The sequence below is a fragment of the Meles meles genome, chromosome 16 (assembly GCF_922984935.1).
Source record: "Meles meles chromosome 16, mMelMel3.1 paternal haplotype, whole genome shotgun sequence".
NCBI lineage: Eukaryota > Metazoa > Chordata > Mammalia > Carnivora > Mustelidae > Meles > Meles meles.
The window spans coordinates 25263617-25283457 of NC_060081.1; the positions used below are offsets into that span (position 1 = coordinate 25263617).

A 19841-nucleotide genomic window follows, 5' to 3' on the forward strand; every position below is an offset into this window, starting at 1 on the left:
CGAAGGCAGAGGCTTAACCCACTGAGACACCCAGGCGCTCCTCATTTTGCTTTGTTTTTGAAGTACTTTCTACCTTAACTGTCCTTTGAATTGTCATTAAGTCCAGCATGATTTTCATGGTGGAGTGAAGTGGGATATGGTCAATTTTGCCTAATTTTCTGTATTAGCAAATTAATAGTACCAGCAGTAATTACATTTTGAGTTATTAACACTTTAAATATGTGCAAGTTCAGTCATAGAATACACATTAAGTAGTTTAACATTCCTAACTCATGTGACTTTGGAAAAGAGCCATATGTTTCCATTATTACTGTCTTCAGACCAAGGATGTATAGTCAGATATTGTGTTCAAAAGTTACAGGCCAGGGGCGCCTGGGCCTCTGCCTTCAGCTCAGGTCATGATCCCAGGGTCCTAGGATCGAGCCCCGCATCGGGCTCTCTGCTCCGTGGAGAGCCTGCTTCCTCCTCTCTCTCTGCCTGCCTCTCTGCCTACTTGTGATCTCTGTCTGTCAAATAAATAAATAAAATCTTTTTTAAAAAAAAAGTTACAGGCCAGTACTGTATGTTTTATAATCATTTTCATCACAAAATACATATTTGGATTTCTTTAGTTAAAATTTTGCCAGCAGAATTAATATTGAAGAATATGTGTTATGTATGTCTTAGTATTTGTGCATTCTACTGATAGGAATCTGTGAGAACAAGCACATGAGAGCTTTTCACCCCTTTGATTTTAATGCATTAAAAAAACCGGGAAAATGTCATTGGGGGGAAAAAAATTAAGCTATTTCGTGCCAACCAGTTTTACTTTATTATTTCTATAATACTTCATTTAAAAGACGAAACTGGTCCAGTTTCAGGAAGACCAAAAACAACACAATGAGAAATAATACTGGTTGATAATTCCTAAAAGCTATTTCCTGTTTATAGCAGTTTATTTAAAACAATCTATAAACAAATCTGTTTAGAGGGCTTCTTAGGGACATTTCATGAAACATTGTAGTTTTCCTTCAATGTGGGTTTGTTTTGTTTTTGTTTTTAAAGACAAACCTATTGTTTAAAAACAAAACAATTTCCTTGGCAGGTGGGGGTATTGCTGAATTACTGTGATATAGAATAATACCTTACTGGGGAGAGTCTTTATTATTTCAAGAATTCAATTTCAGATTGTATTTGTTCTTGCTTGCTTCTCTTGCTGCAATGCGTGCATTTTCTGTCTTACCAGATAACAGAACTGTTGTATAAGGATGGACGTTATTGCCAGGAGCCTCCAGGACCAATGGGTAGCGTTTCAATTTCGATGATTGTAACTTATCCATAAATCCATTCTTCTGTGTAATGATGGGCTAGAAGGATTACAGCAGTAAACATTTTCTTTTTGAAAGTGAAATTTGAAAACATTTGGTTATAAATCTTTATATTGATAACCACAACATTTTGAGATCTCTGAGGTGTTTGGTTTTATCACGGTAAACTGTTTTTAAAGACAGGGTTGGAGGCTTTTTTCTGATTAGACACTGATGAAATGCTTCTTACAGAACATGTGAAAATAGGCTTCAAGACCAGTCATTCTTAGTGTTTGTTATTTTAATGTTTTGGAGGTATAGTTAATTTTAAATGTATAAAATAGTAAAAGAGATCTTTAGGTTTTTCCCTCTTAAATATAATTTAATATCCAAAATACATTATTTTGACATTTAATGATTTTTGTTTTCCATATAATGAAGCCTAGAATAATATATGGCTTTCTTTAAGAATGCTTGAAAGTTCAGATTTTCTCTCCTAGGTATTAACACATGGCCCTATACATTTTATGCTTGAACGCATAGGAAAATTACTGTTGTTACAAAACATCTTTGTTAATCTTGGTTTTTCATTGGCTAATAGGCAGCTCTCCACAGGATTACTATATCTGCTTATTAAAATTATTTAACTTTCTATACGCAACATCTGACAGTCGTTTCTAATTTTATGTGTTCCCTAAATATTGCCCACAAAAAAATTAGTGCAGAAACGTATACAAGGTATTTATTTATTCTTCCTACTCGTGATTTGGACAGGAAGGGGGTAAGGCCTTGGGCAGGACCACTTCTGTCACAGAGTGGTGGAAAAAAATAGATTGAAGTAAGCTTCAGTACTGAAAAGCTGTCACTCGGTCTGAAAATAATTAATATTCCTTTCACTCACCAGTTAGATATGTGCTCCCAAACCACATAATCTCTATGCCTCAGTGATCAGTGTTGCCATTTCAGAGCCTCTCATCAGGGTGACATCTCACACCAAAATGATTTCTTATAAATTAATCTTGATAACATGACAGTCTCAGTAATTTTAGTGGAATGCTTTCTCTTGTTTTTTTCCACAGAAGCTGTTGGCTATTTTCTTTATAACTTGATTGACAGCATGAGTGACTCAGAGGTACAGGCCAAGGAGGAGCGTTTGAGACAATACTTCCATCAGCTGAAGGAGATGGTACCATTTCATTTTTTGCTATATAATGCCTGTCCTGTCTGACATGTATCTATTAGATTTGAAATTGCTGCTTTTAAGTACAACCAGACCACTTCTCAATGACATACACGAGTTGGAGACTTAAATTATGTCTGGGATGATTTCTGTTAGACAAATTTCAGTTTGGTTGTCTAAAACTCAGCCTGTTTTTGTTTTTTTGTTTTTCCTCCTTTCCCTTTGCACAGAATGTAAAAATTCCTGAAAATATCTACAGAGGCATTCGTAATCTACTGGATAGCTACCATGTTCCTGAATTGATTAAGGTGTGTGTGAAATAGTAATCAACTTTTAAAAATGCTTAATTTATATATAAAAGCATGTTAAAATTGTATTTGACTATGATGCCTTTTGGCCAAAAACAGTTTACTTAAATGGCAACCATTAAACGCTAGCTTTTCATTGATGGTTTGTAAATACTGTTTATATATTGAAGGATATGTTTTAAATACTTATTACCATGATTAATGAAGTATGAATAGAATTTCTGGAAGATTTTGAGAAGATGGAAAAATAGTAATATGAGCTGAAACTTTTGAAATTCACTTTTGACATTTGCTAATATATTTTTCCATGTATTTTCTAATTCTAATTTCAATCACAATTTTAGGATGTTAATATATTGGTTGAAAGAGAGAAGATAGACTCTCGAAAAGTAAGTAGGTTTTTGAGTAGATTCTGCATGCTATTACCACCACATTTAAAGAGAATTCTAGATTGTGTCCTTATAAAACCAGTGGTTCCTAACATCTTTGTCATCAGGGTACATCTAAGAAGTTGGTAACAGCTATTCCCTTCCCTATCTCAGACAAATCAGCGGTATCTAAGAAATTTGTTTATGTATCCCAGGAGCTTCAAAAATCCCTGGAGTTCATCCCCAGATCCCCAGATTAATCCTTGATAGCATTTATGACACCTAGGAAAGGTCAGCTTAAAGGGAAGAGTGACAAGGGGTGCATTTTCATTTTGTAGTAAATTTCTTTCCTTTTCTTTCTGTTCCTGTAGACCGCGCAGCTGCCATCATCTGTTTTGGAGTCTACACTTGAAAAACTAAAAGCTGAAAATCAACCTATAGGAGATGTCCTAAAGCAACTCATACTAGTGCTTTGTTCAGAAGAGGTAACATTTATTTAAATATTTCAAATGTGCTGTTGAGGTAAAAAAAAAAAAAAAAATTCTTCATAGATAAAAGTAAGCAAAGCCAAACACAATATTTATGATTTTCATAATTGATTATTATATGGCATGTGTGTGAAGAATGCAATTAAATGAAAGGTTAACTAATTTCAGCTACACCTTGAATGGCATGTTTTCGGGTTGCTGTAGTTTGTTTACGATAATCTGCAAAGTGAATGATAGTAACAACCGTGATAGGTTTATCATACATGCCAAATGTCCTTTCAAGCCATGGCTCCGGTCTCTTATATCTAGATTGTCAAGCAACTGATACATGCAGTAGTCATTTGCAAGTCAAATATTACTGGGTTGTTAATGCAGGGATTGAAATTCCATTTTCCTGCTGGAAAAAGCTCTTTCTGAGATAAAGGGTCTCTTGCCTTTTTTCAGCAGGCGTCCAGCTGTACTTTGTGTTCATTTTAGTGTGTGTCTGCAATTTGTGGTATTTCACTAGACTTTTTCAGTTTCTGGTTCAATATGATTTGGTCATATGCCTGTGTTTTTAGGGGAAAAAACATAACTGACTTTAAGATTATAACATAGTACTGTTGAATTGTAAAAGATTTTTTCACTTTGCTTGGATATTAAACTAGACTCTGAGGAACTTGCCATGATACATATTTCTGTGTATGACAATTGGACTGTGAGTAGGGGCTGGCTTGGTACATATTTAATTTGGACGTCTTTTTTATAATACCTGCAAAGCTAAAATATCAAATTTGGCACAGCATCTTCTTTTGCATTACATGTAACAAATCTTTTAAACCCTACAGACAAATATTTTGCCTGCTTTTTGAAAGGTAAATAAAAATACAAAGGAGGAAGATGAAGTTAATAACATGGATCCATTTGTTTTTAAAGCGCTATTAACTTTTCTGTACTTTGAACGCTAAACCTAGAGGTGGTTCATTTTTACTTTTGTGTCATTTCTTACTTCTTTTTTACTTCTGTCCTTTATCTTAGAACATGCAAAAAGCTCTTGAATTGAAAGCAAAATATGAATCCAACATGGTTGTTGGTGGCTATGCTGCTTTAATAAATTTGTGCTGTCGACATGATAATGCAGAAGATGCATTGAACCTGAAACAAGAATTGTGAGTACCCTGGCACTGAAGCAGATCATCAGCATTTATGCTGATAGACAGTCCTTGATGGGTCATGTAAATTGAATATTACTTTTACAGAATGTAATTTTTAAAAATTCTTTTTTGTCAGTGTTTTTAGAATTTCATAATATGCCTCCCTTTGATTAATTATGGCTTGTTTTCAACAAGGAGTCTTTGTTTAAGTATGACAAGACATCTTGCCCCTTAAAGCCAAGGTTTTTTCCCCAGATCACACTGCAGATCACACAAGGGGTGATGGTAACTATTTTATAAAGCTTAACATTCCCCTTTCTCTATAGTGTGAACAACATTCTGTCCATTTCTCAGGTATCTTTAGTTTTCCATCATAGAGTTGCTAATTAAAAATACATCCTTTGGAGTATTTCAACGTTTATGACAAAGTTAGAATCACCTAAAGTGCTGTGAAGCAAAAGAATTCCTTCATTTTTATCATTTGCAGATGGGGTGATGCAATATATGTGTAGTGGTAGATTTTTACTTCTTTTGTCACTTTGAATATAATGGTATGTGCATTTGAATATGGCTTCAAAAATACACCTTCACTGAAATGTAGAGGCCTATGTTAATAACAATTCAGAACAACTGATGCATTTTTGAAAAGGATAAAAATGGCTATTGCAGTTCTTTTCACAGTCAACTTTTAACATAATATAAATGTGCCTTTAATTTTTAGTGACCGTTTAGATTCATCTGCTGTCCTTGACACCGGCAAGTACGTAGGCCTTGTAAAAGTATTGGGAAAACATGGCAAGCTCCAAGGTAAGCCTCGGCACATAAAGGAAATATGTGATGCAAGTATCTTGCCACTGGAATAACATGCGAATTGATATTAATGGTATATCATGTCCTGCAAAGTGCTTGAACACTTTGCATACAAATTTGCATGTGAATCCATCCAGAGCTGCATGGACAGTGTAGGCCATTAGTTTTAATGGATTGGCAAGCTTGTCATTTACATTTGCACAGCTCAGTGCTTTTTGCATTTCTACAGCTAGTTTTTATTAGCATTGCTGTTTGGATTGAGTTTGAAGATCATGACTTATGGCACAATTTGCTGATATGCCTGCACTAATGGCTTTGTTTTTGCTTAAGACTGTCTGAAAGCTGAACATAAAACCTATAAATATAACCTTTATTTAAGAATATGAATTTTGCTATAGTCTTTGTCTTAACTTTTCATAACATTATCAAAAATACATACTTTAGTAAGTTTTTATTTAGAAGTTTGCAGAGAAACCCTCATTGATTGTATAGCTGATATGCACTCTCTAATTTGCTCCTTGTTGAGATAATGCTAAAGCCTGATTATTTACACTTGATCATATCTTCTTACTGTTACTTGTTTCTTATATTTCTCATTGGGTTTTATTCCTATTTTAGCCTTCCTTTCTTCCCTTTTATTTCTAGAGAATGTTTTTTAAAATTTTTTACAGTGAAAAAAATGTGTGGAGAAAATACTTGATTTGAACAGAGAAAACTCTTTATAAGGTTTAGCCTGCTTTTCTAAAATCACTTTTCGTGAAGCGGTCAAAACATTTTGTCTGTGCAATAATTAAAAACAACATTATAAAAATGCACTTATTCCATATCCTAAAATGTTTGTTTCTGCCTTCCTAATGAAGCTTAATGAATCTAATGTATTAACATGCAGTCTTTTGGAAAGCTTTCATTGGCTCTGCTTGGCTAATTAGTATCGACATAGCAAACAGGCCCTATCGGTATCAGACCATTAGTCTGGCTGTATATACAGTGTAAACACATCTTTATTATCTGGCCTCCTGACAAGCCATCTGCTGAAGAAACAATGATGTGATTTAGCAGATGTTAGCTCTGAACGATAAAAGCATCCATTTAGGAGGATCTTACAGCTATAGGGCAGACCGTACAGGGTTATGTGGTGCAGAGTGGGCACACAGTCCCTATCTATAATTTGTAGTCAAAGTTGCAGGGAAATGATAAAACCATGCTATTGTGGATTTATAATTGTAGTCTCGTTTAGAAATGCAAGTAGTAATTAACTTGAAATCGGCATTATACACTAGAATTTACATTCCTGCTGGGCTTGAAATGCTGTTTTAATAGCAGTTTGTTTTCCCTACATGAAATTACCTAAGGGTCTTTTGTGTTACTTCATTGTAGATGCTATTAACATTCTAAAGGAGATGAAAGAGAAGGATGTTCTTATCAAAGATGCAACAGTCTTGTCCTTTTTCCACATCCTAAATGGCGCAGCTCTAAGAGGTGAAACTGAAACAGTGAAACGGTTGCATGAAGCCATCATGACACTAGGGTTAGCGAAACCATCCTCAGCCTTAAGTTCCCCATTGGTCACTCTGTATCTGGAAAAGTAAGTTATTTGAATTTTGAATTTTAAATGTTGGCATTAAAATACTGAGTCTGATCATTTGGGGATTCTATTTTGTCAGTACTTTGTGCTCCTTGGAAGCCTTGGTGGGTGTTTGCCACGCAATGAGAGGACTTAATACAGACTGATTGACCTTTAAAATGACCAGCAGCCCTGTCTGTGGTCCTGTGGGTTGCTTCTCCATGGAATGGTCTGTGGTGATGTTTTTTGTGGGGCGTGTGATGACAGTACATGAAATTGAATCTAATTTTTCCCAGTTTTGAGCCTCATAGGTGTTAATTATTAATATAAGAAGGAAGGATTCCCTGGGGCTTTTGATTATGTGTCGTGACTGTCATTCAGGTAATAATGTAGCAACATCTCTTCAGTGCTCCTTTTCTCCATGTGCTATTTGATTTTAATAGCATGTGCCAATACAGTGACTTGTAGCTTCCATTAATACTGTAGAGGATGTCTCTGTGACTTGGGGGGTGGGGGGTGAGTTTTGTTGATATGGTGAGGTTTCCAGAGTTTGAAATTTTGTACATTTGAAATGCTCAAGTTGGTGCCCAATTTAAGATATTATTTGCAATGCAAATCATAAAAATCAACCTTACATTCTTGTAACGAGTGAAATATTTTAGTAAAACCATTAAGCATCCTTTATTATCTTGTTTCCTTTTCATGTTTGTTTTCCTTTTTTTTTTTTTTTTTTTTTTTAATTTCCTAGATCTTTCTTCTTTATCATCTTTTTCATGACTTAATGCAGTTTTTAATCTGCCTATTTTGTGATCGGGAGTTCCTGATTTTATTTATTTCATTTTAATTCCAGTGTAGTTAACGTAGAGTTATATTAGTTTCAAGTGTACAGTATAGTGATTCAACACTTCTTTATATTGCTCAGGGCTCATCAAGATAAATGTATGGGATTTTTCTGATTTTGGTATGGATGTGGCCCTGTTAATGCCAGGAGAAAAATTAAAAGATATATCTTAATAGTTCTTACATTCTTCCTAAATTTCTGGTGGTTTTCTTTATTTATTAGAGGGTAGAATTAATTGAATATAATGAATGATTCAGTATTGAATTTAAAATGGAAAATAAAAATTATCTCAGCTCCATGTTTGGAAATGGGGGTATACATATTTATACACACACAAATAATTCCACATTATATATATGTTTGATGAAATAATTTCTTTGCCATCTAATCGAAAAATAGTTTATCAAGTTAGGTGATTGGCCAGATCTTAACCTCTACAATCTCAGCATTACATCCTTTTAAAGAAATAGTGATTCAGACAATTACTGTGTTACCGAGTTCTCATGTTCACAGCCAACTTTATATAGAAATCCTATAATTAATATGCTTCCTACTAGAATTTTTTTGATTATTTGAAAGACCCATCTCTGCAAATTGCATGTGGAGCTCTGCATAGGGATTTGAAAGAAATGGGCCCTGTGCCCAGAAGAATTAGGCCCTCCTTCACTACTGGGCAAAAATAAAATAATTTATAATGAAAATGAGGCCATGGTAGAAAAGTATCTTACAAATAGAAATACTTTGAAAACAGAGAAGACATGAAAGTTTTCTAAAAGAGGTCTACAGATGGGGCTCATGAACCAAGGAGAGCTTACCCACAGGAAAATGGAAATATCATGGGATTCAGATGTTAACGTGGAGCATGCTCTGTGTTTCTGATTGCAGAGTACAGTCAGAGATTTGTATGTCTCAGTAAAATGTGGCTGCTCTTGTTAATTGGGCTAGAGAAATCTAAATTAGTATCTTTTCTTTTATGATTTCTTAACTACTTTCAGATATATCAAGAAATTATTACCTACTATTTTGATTTGCCTAGTCTTTTTTTGCTATCTTTGCTTTGCAGAGGCAGTCTCCATGGCAAGATCTTTCAGTTCATCGTAATAAAAAGGTTTTGTTGACTGTTACAGAGTCATGAGAATAATGAGGAAGAGATAAAGGAAATTTCATGTTTATAAAGTAGCAGAAAACAGTAGTAGCACCTGTAGTCTGTGATAAGTTGGGGGAAAAATTATATTGGAAAACTTTTTTTCAGTTGTGTTTTCCCTAACTGATGGAAGATAACTAATTCAGAATCATGACAACTACAGTATAAGGATTAACTACACTAGCCTGCCAAAAAGTCCACATGTATTTGATTTGATTAAATGTGTTTAATCTTCAGTAATATCATGTAATTGACCTCAGCAAGTATGAGCTCATCTGGAGAATGAGCCTTTTTTATTCAGAATTGAGAAAAAATATGAAATGCATTTCAGAACATCTTACAAAATCTTCATCTTTTCATCCAAAGACAAGCATCTTTTTGGAATGTCACTGCAAAGATTCTAAAGAGACTTGTGATGTCTGTCTGTCTGTCTCTCTCTCTGTCAAATAAATAAAATCTTGGGGGAAAAAAAGCCTTATGGGTGTGGGAAAAAACATTTTGTTTCTGTTTATTTGCAAAGGAATATACAAAATAACAGGTTTGCAAAATTGTTAAGAAGTTGGTAAACTAATCTGTTTCTGTATTATCAAAATGGTAATACTTGTATTAAATGGAAAGATAATGCAGAGTTGAACAAAACTTTCATGTGTCATTTTGTTAGGATTATTTTATAAGCCACATCTCTGTGTGTAGTCCAGATGAATGTTATTTTAAACATTTTTTTGGTAACTACTTAAAAAAATTTTTTTTATTGAAATCCTACCTGATTCTGGAAGATAATCTGGGTCTTCCATATTAAGGAAGAAAAAAAAACGTTTTGAAATAGGTTTAAAGACCTTTTGATTAGTCTTTATGTGGTAGTAAAGGAAATGAAATTAATAAAATCTGGGCCATTAGGTTTAAAAGCGTAAAAATTGGTATGATGTAGTTTCAGATTCACTTGTTTTATAGCTTATCCGTTTTGGTTTCATTGCGTATGAAAAATATCTGAAGCTGTTTAACTGGATTATTTAGTGCAGATGATCAAAGAAGCTTTAATTCCTGCTTTCCATTAAGGACTTTTCTTTGCTGATTTGTACTATAATCTGTATGTGCCCACATGCATTTCATTTAAGTGAATCATGGACTTTGTATATTTAATCCTCCCAGAACTCTTGCTAAGTTAATCTTGAGTTCTTCATAAAGGTCACAATTTCTGTAAGATGAGCCTATAATCATAAAAGTTTTAAAACTCATTGTAGCACTTTAAAATGTTATATAACTGGGAAATACACTTTATAATGCTGGTTATTCTGTCACATACACTCCCCTTCAATTTTAGCATCTTCATTTGTACTGGATACTTTTATTATTTATGGGAATGCTTGCCTTCGAGAGTAAAATTCTGTATGTGCTGAAAGGAAATTAAGGAGGTTTGGCTCTTTTACTCCATTATTGCAATTAAGAATTTAGCATCATCAGTGCCAAAGGACAAAAGTGGTTCATTTGCCCTAGGGGGACAGGACAGTGATAAGATGATTTTTCGTCAAGGATCATTGGGTCGTAATTAAGTTACATTCATGGCTATTGCTTTTTGAAGGATGATTGGTAAATGACAGGCTTCATGTGCTTAGTACGGACAGTGTTCAGTAGGGTTTTTTCTGCCTCTGTCAGAAAATCCTGTTGAGCCTGATAATGTAAATGTGGCATTTTATTCTGAACAAAAGAGCAGGGAAATGAGCTATCTTGTCTAATCATTCAGTTGTTTAACACCGACTTCCAGTTTAGACTCAATTGGCTGGAAAGCACTTGACATGTGAAGTTAGTGCTGTTCGGAACGCATGTTTGAGTAAATTTTAAAGTAAGTGACAGCTAAATTGTACCTAGGGAAATTACAAAGCCTTCAACACAGTTAATTTTTTGGGGAGGATTAGTTGTAATTGCAACACCAGTCTCCTTGAAGATTCCTCGTTTATAGATGATGAACAGGAGAAAAAAAAAAACATTTAGCTCTTTCAAAGGCTGGTTCTCTTAACAATAATTTTTACGAAGATGCTGGTTTCTCTTGAATTGATTTCTCTCTACACTGAACAACTGCTTAAGATTTATGGAATAGTTTGTTTTTGGAGTGTTGAAGTGTTTTTTTGCCTTGTTTTAAACTTTTTTCCTCCCACAAACTCTCCTTTTCTCTACTGATTTCAGATTTTGAGAGCTTTTCAAGTCAGTAATCCCTTTAGGTAAATTGCCACTTCACTAATACTTTATGTATAATGTTGAAGCACTTTATTCCAATTAAAAAATCAATATTTGTCTTTTTTTTGTGGTTTAAATTAAGTATCCTCTCTGGATTGGAAAGTAAGTTACTATAAGGAAATTAAGTTTGAAGCTGTTAGGTGAATAGATAGTTGCTACTAGTCATTCTTGTTCTAACAGTACAGGTTGTGTGAAATGCATTTACAATTTTTGCAGTTAGGTATGGTGAGGAATTTAACTTAGGAGTGCTTTGTTTCCTGGTATTGTTGTGTAGATATTTTTATGATAGGTGGATGCCTCATATGAATGTATGTCGAGTATTTATTTTTCTGTCAGTGACATTAGAGGATACTTTCATTCAGTAAAACTAAGTAATTCAGTAAACTGTTTTTTACTTAGTAAAACTAAGTAATTCAGTAAAACTAAAGGTGGTATCAGATTTGCCATATGGGCTTCAAGCTTACAGTTTTAGATGTTCCTCCATGAAATAATGCAAAGTTATAGTTTGTAGTGGGGTCCTGTGCCCGTAAAAAAGTGAATTGGAAAGTCTAGAGTATATTTTAATGTGGGCCAAGTCCATCCGAGTTAATAAGTAAAACTCTTAGTAGTAAATCTTTTTTTAAAAGATTTGTTTATTTGAGAGAGCACGAGCATGTGCACGTAGGTGGGGGAAGAGGGAGAGGAGAGAATCTCAAGCAGACTCTGTGCTGAGCACGGATCCTGATGCGGAGCTTGATCTCGTAACCCTGAGAGTATGATCTGAGTTAAAACCGAGTCGGACATTTAACCAACTGAGCCACCCAGGCACCCCAATAAATAAAACTCTTTTAATTTTTCCAAATACCTACTGGACTCAGCCTCTGGTATATATTTGTTCTTAAAATTTAAAATTATAGAATCTTTCTTTTTCCTGTTCTTTCATGGACTCACAGAATTTTGATAAAGCTTATATTAATTTGCATCAATCAAAAGTTTTTTTTAATTATTGCTGACTTATTATATATCGTTTCATTCATGAAGATTATTTTATGTACTTCATTGAAGTATTTTGGGGAGGGTCTAATTGAAAAAAAGTTGTAGTGGGTTTGCCTTTTTTTTTTTTTTAAGAGATACAAGTATGTTATAGAGTTGGCTTTCCTTTAGCATTATTTGAAGTGTGTGAAAGCAGAGGTTAAATTTTTATCAGGAATGGGCTTAAAAATTTGTAACATGTTTGTATATAAAGCTTTCAGAATTATGAATACATACTGAAGTAAGCATAGAACCACAAGTTGTTTTGCATCCAAAATTAATGTAAGATTTCTTCAAAACATTACTGTTTTCTTAGAGTAGGGTTTTAAATCAACTGTAGTGTATTAAAGTATACCAAGGAAGTCACAGAATCATCTTAGATCACAGTACCTAGAAGTACTTTACTAGACAGTACTTTACAGAGTGGTAAAGTGCTGTCCCACATCTCAGGTATAAAACAGTATCCACTTTTTGGATATTTTGCTGTTCTTGCTGACTTCATCTTGCCTAGTAGAAATGGTACTTTAGCGTGATGATTTTCTCTGCCGGTGTGATACATTTGAGTTGAAATCTCATAAGCTCCAATTCATAGAACCTTTCTAGTTAGAGAATTAGAACCGGGAGGGAACCCACAGTTTCCTTGAGTGCAGCCATTGTGATAATCTGCTTTTCATCATCACTTCTGGAAATTTATCACATGGCTACAGCCGAGCCAGGACTTAACAAGTGGGATTGAGATTCAAAAGTCCTGTGAGTATATAACTGTTTTCGTAGCAGTGTCAATTTTAGATACCTTTTCATATTTTTCGTTTTATAACCCAAGGTTTTAAGCTTTAGTAGGAAAGATTAATGATGACATCATATTATATGAGAAATGAACGTTTTTATCTCTTTTTAATATGATCCAAGCACAAGTCAGAATGTAAACGATAGGGATTGTGAGAAGAACGGACTAATTATTAGTTCATTTCTTTTTTTTTTTTCCTCCTCAGTTCAGTAGTTCATTTCTGTCATCAGTCCACTTCTGTGAAATGTTTCATTATAGATTTCTAACTCATTTTGTTGGCAACCTGAGAGCAGTGACAGTGGTACTTGAAATTACTAACAAATATATGAATTATTTCCATTTTGCTATTCTTGTCGTTTCTGTTGTTGTTCTGAGGATGTATAATCTTCAGAAGCATGTATTTGGAGACCAAAGGCTATTAACATGTCTCTTTGATTGACAGAACAATTATTCATTCATTTATTGATAGCTTTGACCTAATGTAGGGGAAATACAGTTGAGACACACTGTTCTAGTTTGGGAATTGATCTGAAAAAGTAGATGAGGCTCCTTAAAAAAAATCAGTATGTATTAGTTGCTCTCTTGAAAACATCTTCGTAGTTTTTCATTAAATGGAATTGTAGAAGGCTAATAACTGAACCTGTGTCTGAAGCAAAGGGGAAATACTGATTATATAAAGGTTTATATCATATGTGGTAGCTACTGTAGCATTTCTCTTGTATGACAGTAATCTAGCCTGCAACATCTACTTGCGGTTTTGAAATTAACCTGTAATTTAGTCTTCACCCCAAATGACAAAAATTCAAATGACTCCGTGGGGTGCCGGAAGATGCACTGTAAACAGGGCTTGGGAAGGGGATAAGGTAGAGAGCTCTGGCAGGATCGGCTCGCTTTCACTGTGTCAGTATTATTGCAGTAAAATTAACACTTCTTCCTGGTATTTTCCTTTCAGTACAGCTTAAAATCTTAATCTAGATAAAATAGTAATTCAGTCTTGGGCAACATAACATTTGTATAATGGACCAAAATGTTAGGGCTTCAGCAGAAATTTTAAAAATGCTTACCTCCTTTTGAAAACTGTGGCATGTGAGAGAAAGGTGTTTTCTCCACGGAGCCTGTTAAGAACTGTCACTAACCACACATCGCTCTATATTTCATACTTTCTTTTCAAAAATTTTTAATTTCTTATTCCACATTGCACCACCTTATTAGGTTAAACAGGCAGCAGTGTTTTTACTGGAGCATAACGTGCGAGTGGATGTAGTCAACGGAAAGTGGGAAGTGGGAAGGCAGTGCCTTCCTCTGTTTACCCTAGTACCTTAGGCAAATCATTCAGTCTTTACATGCCTTAATTTCCTCATCTGTTTAAAAATAAAGGAGGATGGCATGTAGAATTGGATCATATAATTTCTACAGTTTTTTCAAGGTCTTACATATTTCTCATACTGTCATTTTCCTTTTAAAGGAAAAAGTAGTTTTTGAGGACTCACAAGAATGTGTTTCCACACTCTTAAGAAATTCTGACTTAATGAAAATATCGCAAGATTTTTTTTTTCGTTTGTTACCACAGAAGAGAAACCTTGACTTTACAACGGGAAATAATTTTTTCTTTTAAAGATTGTATTTTTAAGTAATCTTAACATGGGGCTCAGACTCACAACAAGAGTCCCATGCTCCATTGACTGAGCCAGCCAGGTGCCCCTGGAAATAATTTTTAAAAGCTTGCCTTCAAATGAGGATTCTCCTAGAATTCACTGATCTTAAGAATGTCTGAGTTTTTAGCCACAGTAAGTTTCTGTATATATGAATCCTGAAGTTATTTCCTCCTTCTCCTGTCTGGAGAGGTGGCAGTACTAAAAATAGGATGATAGAGTTGTAAATACTTGAAAATTCCTTGGTAACTACTGGTAGATATTTCTTAATGTTTCCTAAATCTAGAATTATTGAGGACTGTAAACACACATAAGTAGTTAGAAAAAATATTTGATAGTAGTCCTTGTTTTTAGGAATAGTGTATTCTTACGGCAACTTAATGGATGGAATCAGATTTTTTAAAAAAGATTTTATTTATTTATTTACGTATTTAAAGAGCAGGAGTGAGGACACGGGTGTGTGGGCATGGGGGGTGCAGAGGGACAGGTAGACTCTCTGCTGAGTGTGGATCCTGGTGTGGGGGCTTGATCCCAGGACGCTGAGATCCTGACCTGAGTTGAAACTGAGTTAGACCCTCAACTGAATGAGCCACCCAGGTGCCCCTGAAATCAGATTTTATTATTTATTTATTTATTAAATTTTATTTATTTGACACAGAGAGAGACATACACAGCGAGAGAGGGAACACAAGCAGGGGGAGTGGGAAAGGGAGAAGCAGGCTTCCCGCAGAGCAGGGAGCCCTGGCGAGCTCCATCCCAGAACCCTGGGATCATGACCCGGAGCCAAAAACAGATGCTTAATGACTGAGCCACCCAGGTGCCCTGAAATCAGATTTTATTTATAATAATCTCAGAGAATCCCTTCATTTATTTGGACTTTTTTAAAAAGAGTGCCATTTAGGGGTGCCTGGTTAAGCATCTGATTCTTGATCTTAACTCAGGTCTTGATCTCAGAGTCAGGAGTTCAAACCCCATGTTGGGCTCCATGCCCAACTTAAAATAAAAATAAAAAGACTGCTATTTAGCAAGTGAATGAAAGGTGAAGGAGAGAAAATAACTTAATGATGTCTGTACTCAGAACATTTATTTATACTATATAAGGATTGTTTCTCTCTTTTTCCATTTTGCCTTTTTTAAAGCTCAATCGGATACATTTTGACTGCTCGTTGTTGTGGATCTAGATATATTTTATTCATTGTTCATATTTTGATGTTTCCAAGGGATGACTTAGGTGCTGCTCTGGAAGTTGCCTTCGACTGCTATGAAAAGTATAAAGTATTACCAAGGATTCATGATATCTTATGTAAACTGATAGAGAAGGGCGAGACTGATCTAATTCAGAAAGGTTGGTCACCTCCAATATCTTGCTGTAGTTGTTTTTCCCCTGTTGCTTATTTAATCTCAATGAATTGCTGTGAAGAGAAAATTTAACAGGAAGGGAAGCACATCCAGGGGAACTTTGTTATACTTCTAAAATAAAAAGGACAGTATCAGCTAGATTTTCAGTTGTCAATATCCTTGATTTTAATAACTGCTTATTTTGCATACTTGCCTCTCTGTTATTTTTTGCTCTGCTTCTTGGTGATCTGCCTTTTCTGAGGCGTCGTTCCCACTTATCCTCACCAGTTCTCTTTGAAGCTAGTCGTAGGTACTTACTGTTGTCAATGTATGCTGTCAGATAAGGAATGTGATGGAAAATTGGTTGATACAGTGCTAGTCTTTAAGTTATTGTAAATATTTGTTTTAAAGTTTTCTTTTATTTGTCCAGAACTTCAAGTGATCATTTGTTTCTTTGTATATTTTTTCTTCTACTCTCTAGCGATGAATTTTGTGAGCCAAGAACAAGGTGAGATGACGATGCTGTATGATCTCTTCTTCGCCTTCCTACAAACAGGAAATTACAAAGAGGCCAAGAAGATCATTGAGGTATGGTTTTTAACTACAGTATTCTAATTGTACAGCTGTTTAGACTCTTAATTGGAATATGTTTAAAAATTTTAACCTTTAATTATAGTTGTTCTGATTCATGTTAATATAATTCAGTCCCAATAATGGGGGCTAGGTGGGGGGGGGGGACTCGGCCAGCTTCTTTATTGTATATAATTACAGCTCAGAAAAGGCAGCCTGGTTGTATATTGAATTTGTTTCCTCACTTTGTTAAATTCACTGTTATGTATCAGAATGATATTTGCATATTAAATCTTGGATTGTGGAACAATTAAATTAAACTGACATTCCTGGGTGTAAAGTTGCTAATCCTCTTTGCCAAGGAATTCTTTGTTCTTAAAAGCGGTGGAATTTAATTTGCTGCAGACCATGCTCAGATTTATTTGTAATGCTTGTCTACAAGTTAATCAGCCAAACAAGTGCTATCTGCAACTGTTTGGCATTTAATTTAAAATTTCTTCCTCTTCTCCTTTTCTTTTTTTTTAAACTATGGTAAGCAGCTTATGGGAAATGGTAGGTGACAAACCTGGCCTGTTTAGGATTAGTGTATTTTATCTAGGCTTGATTGAAATTTTGCTTACTGAAATTGGTAAGTCAAAGGGCAACTATAAAGTCTGTCCAAATTACGATTAACTTCACTATTAAACAGTTCTGTTTGCTCTAAATAAAACATTCCACAGAGGATAGACCCATTACCTTAAGAAAAATTACTTAATGTGAAATAAATAAAATCAGTAATCCTGTTTCTGTCAGATCATACGTTGCCATGACTCCATGTCGTTTCCCAAAAGTTCCCGTGGCGGATGGGACACAGGCTTGTGTTTGGCCTCCTTATTTGTACATTGATGACTGCTTATCATGAAGTTGAAAATGGAGGCATACAACCCTGAAAATTATAGATTCTCTTGATGTTTTTCAAAGAAGAGAAAAGTATGAAAAGGGAATACTGCACAATTGATTCAGAATGTTCTTAGTTTGTCTTACGACTCAATCTGTCCTCCTGTCAGGGAAGTGGGACATGCTATCTTGGGCAGGTTCTTCGGTAGCTCAAGTAGTTCACTTGTATTTTCTAGAAAATAGTATAAATTCTTTCATTGAAAGTGCCTGGGGGTGCCTGGGTGACTCAGTAGGTTAAGCCTCTGCTTTCGCCTAGGGTCATGATGTCAGGGTCCTGGGATTGAGCCCTGCATCGGACTCCCTGCTCGGCAGGGAGCCTGCTTCCCCCTTTTTCTCTGCCTACCTCTCTGCTTCATTGTGATCTCTCTCTCTGTCAAATAAATAAATAAAATATTTTAAAAAAGAAAAGAAAAGAAAGTGCCTGGTGGGGGCGCCTGGGTGGCTCAGTTGGTTAAGTGTCTGCCTTCAGCTCAGGTCATGATCCTGGAGTCCCAGGATCGAGTCCCACATAAGGCTCCCTGCTCAGCAGGGAGTCTGCCTCTCCCTCTGACCCTCCCCAGCTGATTCTCTCTCTCTCTCAAATAAATCTTTAAAAAAAAGAAAAAAAATACCTGATGTATCTGAAAATGCAGGAAACTGTCAGCCTTTTGAGTTCTGCTGCTCTGTGTGCCTGGTATCAGTATTAGTAGGGCACTGATCAGAGGGAAAATGAAGCTCAGGTATTCAGATAATAGTAACGAGAGGTTCTGTCATAGGAACTCGTGTGTCTCTTTATGTAATAATCAAGACATAATAGAAGAGCCAAAAGCACAAGAGTTCTCCTTTTGCCATCTACTTGCTAGTGTGGTAATGGACAGTTACTAAACCTTCTTAAGCTTCCTCTTCTATAAAAAGGAGTATAGTACCTTTCTTTAAGATTCAATCACATAATGTATGTAAAGCAGCTTGCATGTTTCTGGATTATGGTAGTAATCAATAATATTAATTCTCTTTGCCCCTTAAAAGTAGGGATTGCGTTATCTGCTTTACCCCACATAATTCACAGTATGATGTTTAGCATAAAGGTACATGTTGTCACATGAATAGGCAAGAGAAAACTGCCTCTTAATTACTTTAAAGCTTTGCCAAATGCAGCATCATTGAGTGTAATCATTTAGGGATGCTAAATGTCTAAATGTCTACTGATGACAGAATTTTCATAGTGGATGTGTACAAAATTGCTTAAAGGATAAAGAATGGCTTTACAGAACCCCTGTGGTATTCTAGGGTAGGACAGCAGGTGTGTGAAACATGGGAATATACCGAAGCACATTTCTTGTTTCTTTCTTTCTTTCTTTTTTTTTAATGATTAGCTGGATTTGAATTAAAGTAGGAAGTTGCTTTTTTCACTACTAAAATTCAAGACCTGGAATTTTCTCTTGTAGTTTTCTAAGGATTATTGAGAATATAGAAAGTAATAGAAAATAATAAATTGTGACTGTATCAGCATGTGAAAGAGTGTTATAAATACTGAGCAACATTTTTTTTAATTACTCCCCAAAATGCATTAGTGTCTTATCAATGGGTAGATTTGCTAGGGTTGAGTTTACAAAGCAAGTATACAGTGAAGCTTCTTTGTAGTTCAAGCATTGTGGGAGATGAGATAAGCCAGTCATAAAAATGTTCACACTAAATGAAGAAAGAAGAGGCAGGATTCAATGTGTAATAGGACTCATGTTGTTTTTTAAATGAACTGGTGTACAAATATCATGTATTACATGCACATACAGTACATTTTAATACTGTCTTACATTTTATTTCCATACATGGATTATTACAGGAGAGTGGACTTAACAGCTGCTATTCTGCTTTATACTTTTCTATATTTCCTGCATTTTCTGTAACAAGCATATGAATTCTTACACTCAGAAAAAGTGTGTTCTTCCAAAAGAAGGAAAGTAAGAGAGAAAAGTGAATCAGATGTAGATTTATTAAGAGCTAATATGCTGCTCCTTGAATGTGAGAATAATTATGATTTGAGATTGAAAAGTATTAACTGCCATAAGAAAAGTATGAATACTTCTGAGAGTTCAAGGATGGAACTTATTCCCAGTGAAGGAAATTAGGCAAGACTTTCTGGAGGAAATGCAGCATGAGGTGAGGGGTTGATGCATATGGTATTCTTCAACATTCGAGAGTTTGATGAGGCTGTTA

General features: G+C 35.1%; 1 protein-coding gene across 2 annotated transcripts in view; it reads left to right on the plus strand.

Moving 5' to 3' along the window:
- The window catches only part of LRPPRC (leucine rich pentatricopeptide repeat containing), a 103493-nt gene that overhangs the window by 44364 nt on the left and 39288 nt on the right, over positions 1 to 19841 (plus strand). For both annotated transcript variants that reach the window (XM_045980925.1, XM_045980926.1), the window contains exons 16-25: positions 1226 to 1283; positions 2366 to 2472; positions 2697 to 2774; positions 3119 to 3163; positions 3514 to 3627; positions 4648 to 4778; positions 5485 to 5570; positions 6951 to 7158; positions 16025 to 16149; positions 16624 to 16730. In XM_045980925.1, the coding sequence (XP_045836881.1) occupies positions 1226 to 1283; positions 2366 to 2472; positions 2697 to 2774; positions 3119 to 3163; positions 3514 to 3627; positions 4648 to 4778; positions 5485 to 5570; positions 6951 to 7158; positions 16025 to 16149; positions 16624 to 16730 (1059 nt within the window). The remainder of the gene's footprint in view (positions 1 to 1225; positions 1284 to 2365; positions 2473 to 2696; positions 2775 to 3118; positions 3164 to 3513; positions 3628 to 4647; positions 4779 to 5484; positions 5571 to 6950; positions 7159 to 16024; positions 16150 to 16623; positions 16731 to 19841) is intronic.